At 48.6% G+C, this 6,425-nt stretch overlaps 1 protein-coding gene across 7 annotated transcripts in view; it reads left to right on the top strand.

Annotated features, from left to right (window-relative positions):
- Positions 1–2,562, top strand: part of MSRA (methionine sulfoxide reductase A) — a 391,817-nt gene extending 389,255 nt beyond the window's left edge. For all 7 annotated transcript variants that reach the window (XR_011536611.1, XM_070607443.1, XM_070607475.1 and 4 more), the window contains one exon: positions 1,796–2,562. Coding sequence is in view for 5 of the 7 variants with exons in the window: in XM_070607443.1 (XP_070463544.1) it covers positions 1,796–1,960 (165 nt within the window). In the remaining 2 variants the exon portion in view is untranslated. The remainder of the gene's footprint in view (positions 1–1,795) is intronic.
- The last annotated feature ends 3,863 nt before the right edge of the window (positions 2,563–6,425 follow it).

Genomic DNA, 6,425 nt, shown 5'->3' on the forward strand with positions numbered 1-6,425 from the left:
TTAGGGAAAAGCACCGCTGGATTGCAGGACCCCAGGAAGTTACAGAAATTGCTAGAAATCATTGGCAATGACATTGCCTGAATGATTCTCAGGAGGAGCTGCAGCCTCTGGTCTGCCCCCTGCATGTACCTGGGCCCATCCTCACAGCGGCACCTTGTAGAGTGGCTTCTCCCCGACTAAGCCTGCCCGGTTTCACGTGCGCTCCCCTCATTGGTGGAATCTCAGCGGGAGCACTGCTGGCAACAGAACCTGGGAAACGGAGCTCCAAGCTCTCAGCCTGTGCAATACCAAGGCGAGCTGAGAAAGTCAGGGATCAAGACACACTCTCTGACACACACTTTTAAATATGGTTGATAATAATAGTACTTCCTTCAGATGGCTGTTGTGAGGCTAAAATTAACATTGTGAATTCTTTGCACGGAGTGTGGCATATGGTAAACCCTCGATAATTGCTCGTTTACAAAAAAATTGTCAAAACTGAAGTCAGAATGGCTCCTCGATCTCATTTCTAACCCCTGTAAAGAAACTGGCTGCTTCTGAGCTGTGGGGTCCAACTCGCCCGCCTTGGCGAGGATCCTGTCCCTTACCAGCCCGGGCCTGCTTGGCGTCAGATCCGCAATCTGCCTCATTCTGGCTCTGAGGGCTGGATGGAAATTCAGGAAAAAGGTGAAAGTTCTCAGGGAAAAACTGCGGCAGTGAATCAAGCTGAATCTTAATATTGGATTCTCCATGCCCTGCCCATTTGAGGACTTCATCTCAAATGCACCAGTGGACAGTCAGAGACTGGTCAGTTCCCTTGTGGAAGCATCAGTCCGGGGCCCCCACTTTGCACCTCGGTACCAAATGGAACCAGTGAAACTGGGGTCACGTCTCTGTAGCCCTGTGCTCAAATGCTCCACGCAGCCTGTAACAAGAAAGAATTAGGGCACAGCTGAAATCCTAAAGGGAAAGGGAACGGGCTAAAATCCATGGGGAGCAATGTCTATTTCTTAATCTGTCTCCCGCCCCAAATAGCTCTGCTCTCCTCCCCCAACTGGTGTTTACGTGTCTGTTTCTTTCCCTGGTAGCAGATGCCACCAGGCCTTAAACTAGGTCACAGAGGGTGGCGATGAGCCGACACGGGCCCTCAGGCCACCTCCTCCCCTGACCTCACTCCCCAGGCTCCTGGGCCTCGGGTGGCAGAGCCCAGGCCCCAAATAGCCCCCTGCTCTCCAGGAGGTCCTGAGAGGGTCCCTGCTCCCTAGAACCACAAGGAGTGAGTGGGGGCTCCTCTGTCCAGCCTGTGAGTGGACAGGGGGTCTGCTCCTGAGCTGGCAGCAGAGGGGACAGCTCTGGGCGGTGCTGCATCCCTGCCTGCCCCATCCTGCCCATTCGTCCCCTCCCACCGCAGCTCTGCTGGAGTGCTCTCAGGGACACCCATTCTTCCCAGGGCAGCCAGGGAGCCACATGTCCTGCTGTTTCCCCTGGGAGAGCACTGGGGCCAGTTTCACAGCCCATAGGGCCCAAACCAGGGCTCCCAACACGTACCAGGGGCAGAGGTGGTGTCATGGGTAGAGCATAAATTGCAGGGTCGAAAACCTGATTTCAACCCCAGCCTCCTGAGCTAAATCACAGGGAACATACAAGCTTGCCCAGAATCACCCAGCTGGGAAGTGGCAGAGCCCAGGCCCACAAGGACCCACTGCACGTCCCCAGCCACCCTTGTCTGCCTCCCTCGCATCCCCACCTGCCTGTCCCTCCTCCTTCGGACAATCTCTGCCAGCATAGGGTCCTGACGGTGCCTTTGTCTCCACAGGTTCTTTCAGAGCACGGCTATGGCCTGATCACGACCGACATCCGGGAGGGACAAACTTTCTACTACGCCGAGGATTACCACCAGCAGTACCTGAGCAAGAACCCCGACGGGTACTGCGGCCTCGGGGGCACCGGAGTGTCCTGTCCACTGGGTATTAAAAAGTAATTTCTCCCCATGTGGTCGACCCTGGGGGTCACAGCAAAAATGCTTCCAACAAATCAGGCAGTTCTTTTGTGGTTCACATCAGTGGCTCTTTGAAGTGCCCCAAGCACAAAGGCATTCATAAAAATCTCGTTTATTGAGGTGTAATTTACAGGAAGTGCAATGGCAAGTTGATAACATGTAATTTATCTTCTAATAAGTTGTGGTGGGCGTAGAGCTATGAAATTGTTTGGATCCCTTGGGGTCTGAATGAGAATAACGAATACACTGTGCTCACCCTTCTTGTGCCTGGCTGCCTGCCCTGGAAGCTGGGAGACTGTCGGACAGGACAGGGCGTGTTGGAAAGCCTTCCTCTGCGCCCTGTCCCGCCTCACATGCCCTTCTGCCCTCCAGTGCCTTAAAATTTGCAAACATTTGTAGCCTCAATGAATCATTCCCTGAAATGCTTTGCTCTACGATCCTGTCCCTGGGGAGGGGGCTTTCTCTCCCTTTTCAGCCCTCCGTGTGGCCAAGGAAAGATGTGTTAGTTTGATGAATGCCAGCGCTTTGCTTACAGCTGTGAGAAATGCTTGTTCTAATAAAAGTCTACAGTCTAATAATGCAAACCGCCTGGTGTCTCATCTGTCTTTTCCTTGTTTAGGGAGCCTACTTCTTCTAAGTATTGCAAGATAAATCTTCGAGCGCTAAAAGAGCTTGGAAGAGAAAAGGCCTCAGAGTCATTTTCCCCCAAATGGGAAATATGATTGAAATTTTTGGAAAACGTGTACACCTCTGGCTCTCTGCACTTTAGTAGTAATAGCTCTTTTCCACATACCTGTTACAGCTGTCACATCAGGGACTCCTAGTTTGAGAGAAGAGACATGTGCAATCCCTGCCCTCAAGAGTCTTTACATTTGAGACAAGGTGTCGGGGGTGTAAGCAATAGACATGGAAACATGTGAATTACAAAGATAATTGCAGGTTCTGACAAATGATATGAAGATGATAAATAGGATAAGATAATCAGTTGTGTCTGGGGCTGTGGAATTGCGTTGAGGGCTGTTTGAGCCACGCCGGTCAGAGGAGGCCTCCGGGAGGTGGTGAAATGTAAGCTGAGAACTGAATGATCTGGATGATGCAAAGGAGACACATAAGCACAAGTTGGGGGCGGAGAGCAGAGCTGTTTGGGCCAGGAGATGGATTAAGAAATAGGCGTTGTTCCCCATGGATTTAGCCCACTTCTTTTCCCTCTTGGAGTTCCACTGTGCCCCAAGCATATCAGGAATACATAAGTGGGGTGGATATACCTAAGCATCATCAGCATCCCCACTTTGGTTGCTTGAAGGAAAAGCTTTCCAAATAGAAGGACCAGGAAGTGTAAATGGCCCAAGACAGGGAGGAATTTGAGAAACAGAAAGGCCAGTGGGGCTGGAATAGTGTGAATGAGGAAGTATTGGAGAGCGATATCTCAGAGGTAGGAAGCGCCAGATCATGTAGAATTGCCTAGGACATGTTAATGGGATTTTAAAAATTTTATTCTATTTAATTGGCAACCATTGGAAAATTTTAAACAATTTCTCCTTTTCTTTCTAGCCTGTGCAACTGGATGGATGGTGGTGTTATTTACTTGTGAGGGAGTGGATAAAGGGTGGAGATGAGTGAACGAATCCTTCAGTTTTAGCCAGAAAAAATTTGAGATGCTTCTCGAGCATCTTCATGGAAATGTGAAGTAGGCCAATTTGCTATGTGGATTTGGAGCTTGCGAGGGATCTGAGAAAGAGAAATTTAAAAATCGCAAGCATACAGATGACAGTTGAGGCCATGACACTAGTTGAGATCATTTGGAGAAGGAATGTAGAGGAGAAGGGGTGTGAGGATTGAAGGCTGGGGTCTTCTGACATACAGAGGTCTGGTAAAGGAGGCAAAGGAACTTGAGAAGCGACACTTAGGTAGGCACATAAAGGAGATGTGTTCTCCCAGTGAAAACTAGGCACGAATATATACCCCAAGCTGCATGATGAGTCCGGGGAAAGCTTAGACCAACTCTCCTATGTTCAGACCAGAACAAAAATAAAAATGACAAGGAAGCCAGGTCCCTTTAGGAAGGACTTGCAGCATTTCAAGAGGTATAGACTTTGAATATTGTCCTAAGGCATCTCCAGACGGAAATGGGGGCCTTTTACCAAGGTGACCGTGCACTGGAGAAGTGGCAGTAACCCAGCCTCCTCAGACTTACTGGCTCTAAACTGACTCATTGGAAACCTGAAATGCCAGCATGGTCCACTGGGCGGAGTGGGGATTTACAAAGACTGGGGGCTACATGGAGTCTTGTTCCAAGTCTGTCTCACAGTGGGTCTAGTGGGTCTGAATAACAAGTGCGATGTTCTTTCCCCACTCCCAGGATGTTTCCATGGATGTTAACCATGTTTCTAGCTTCTGTACACTTGATGCTTTACAGCTCCCTGCATGCATATGTTAGACATGCCTTGTCTGCACAACCCCATAATATGCTTGAGTCACCTTGCCTTGGCTTCCTGCCTCCCTCATCACTCGGCTTCTCCCTGGGAGGAGTCCTCCTCCCAGAGGCACTTTCCCAAACACAAACTAACCAATCCAGAGTTCATACCCCCATTCACCTCCTGTATTGGGCTTTCACACTCCAGACCACTATCCACCTGCCTGAATCACCCCAGGGCCACCAGGTACCAGACAATGAGGGGCTGCTCTTATGCCCGAGCCCACTGAAATTATTCAAGCTAGCCAGTCCTTAGCCTGCTACCCTGTTTCTTCCCATGGAAACCACAATGAAGACTCTTGTCCACAGTTCCTCACTCTCCCTCTGCCTCCTGACTGATGCCAGTGCTTCCCTCTATGGCCTCCCTATAGCATGGCGGCCCCTTCCTCTGAAGACCTGTGAGGAACAAACTGTCTTTTTAATGGCAGTCATCTCATGGTCGGTTGGCCTTACCACATCTAAATAATAATAAAACCTGTTAAAACATAATGAGGATAGATCTACTTAATAATTAACAAAATCCCCATTTTAGTTCCCTGATCCATGGAGTAAAGACCCCCAGACTTCCCCTCCCAATATAGTAAATAAAAAATAATACTTTGTCTCTGGGGGAATTTAAAATAATAGCGGCACCAATGGTAAGCCTAAATGATTCAGAGATGGGGATTGGTACATGTCCCCATTTCATTCCCCTCTGTGGCAGATGATAAACTTAGGTAGGACTTAGAGAATGAATGTAGATTGTTATGCACTTAATGAGGTGGATACGCCAATTACTTCAGGGGCTCCAGATATAGTATATTTACTGGAACAAGTTAATACAGCCCGTGGCACCTAATAGGTAGCTATTTGCCCAGCAAATATTTTATTTTCTATCCCTACAAGTAAAGACAATCAGAAGCAGTTTGCCTTCACATAGTAGGGTCATCACCATATCTTTGCTGTCCTTTCTCAAGGCTGTGCCAATTCTACTCTGTGTCATGTATAGTCCAAAGAAACCTTGATCATCTCGATATTTTATAGAACGTCAGCTGGTCCGTTGCATTGATGACGCTAGAGAAATTGGACTTAGTGAGCAGAAAGGAACAAGCAGCCTAGACAGTGAGAGGTTTACCCCAAAAAGTTCAGGGACTACCACATTGGTTAAGTTTCTAAGCATCTGGTGATCTGGAGCATGAAAGACAAGTTACTGGATCTTGTACTACCCATCATGAAAAAAGAGACACTATATCTAGTGGACCTCTTTGGGTTTGGGAAGCAACAGATGACCATGTTTGGGTGGGCTGATTTGAACTATGTACTATATGACCGACCAGTGTTTTTTTTGGTTTTGGTGAGGAAGATTGGCCCTGAGCTAACATCTGTTGCCAATCTTCCTCTTTGTGCTTGAGGAAGATAGTCCCCAAGCTAACATCTGTGCTAGTCTTCCTCTACTCTGTATATGGGGTGCTGTCACAGCATGATTGGATGAGCAGTGTATAGGTCCATGCCCCGGACCATACCTGCGAACCCCGGGTCGCCGAAGCAGAGCACGTGAACTTAATCACTACGCCACCTGGCTGGGCCCATGACCCACCAGTTTTGAGTTGGGCCCAGAGCAAGAAAAGACTGGCAGATCCAAGCTGTGATGCAAGCTGCCCTGCCACACAGCAATGTATTGAACATATCTGTGGCAAATGGAGATGTTGGATGGAAATTCTGGCAAACCCTAATAGAAAAGTTACAGTGCAGACCCGGGTGCTTGAGGAATAAAGCTATGTCCTCTTCCCTTCTACATTTGAAACTTAACTCCTGGCTTGCTACAGCCCCCAGTAGAGAAGTAGCCCACTCAAACTGTCCATCCTGACCTGGGCACTGTCTGATCTTCTGAACCTAAAATTGATGTGCACAGCAGCTATTTGTTGTGAAGTGGAAATGGAGTGCACGAGATTAGGCTCAGCAGATTTAGAAGGCATGAATAAACTGCAAGACAGG

Source organism: Equus przewalskii, chromosome 2 (assembly GCF_037783145.1).
Source record: "Equus przewalskii isolate Varuska chromosome 2, EquPr2, whole genome shotgun sequence".
Classification (NCBI taxonomy): Eukaryota; Metazoa; Chordata; class Mammalia; order Perissodactyla; family Equidae; genus Equus; species Equus przewalskii.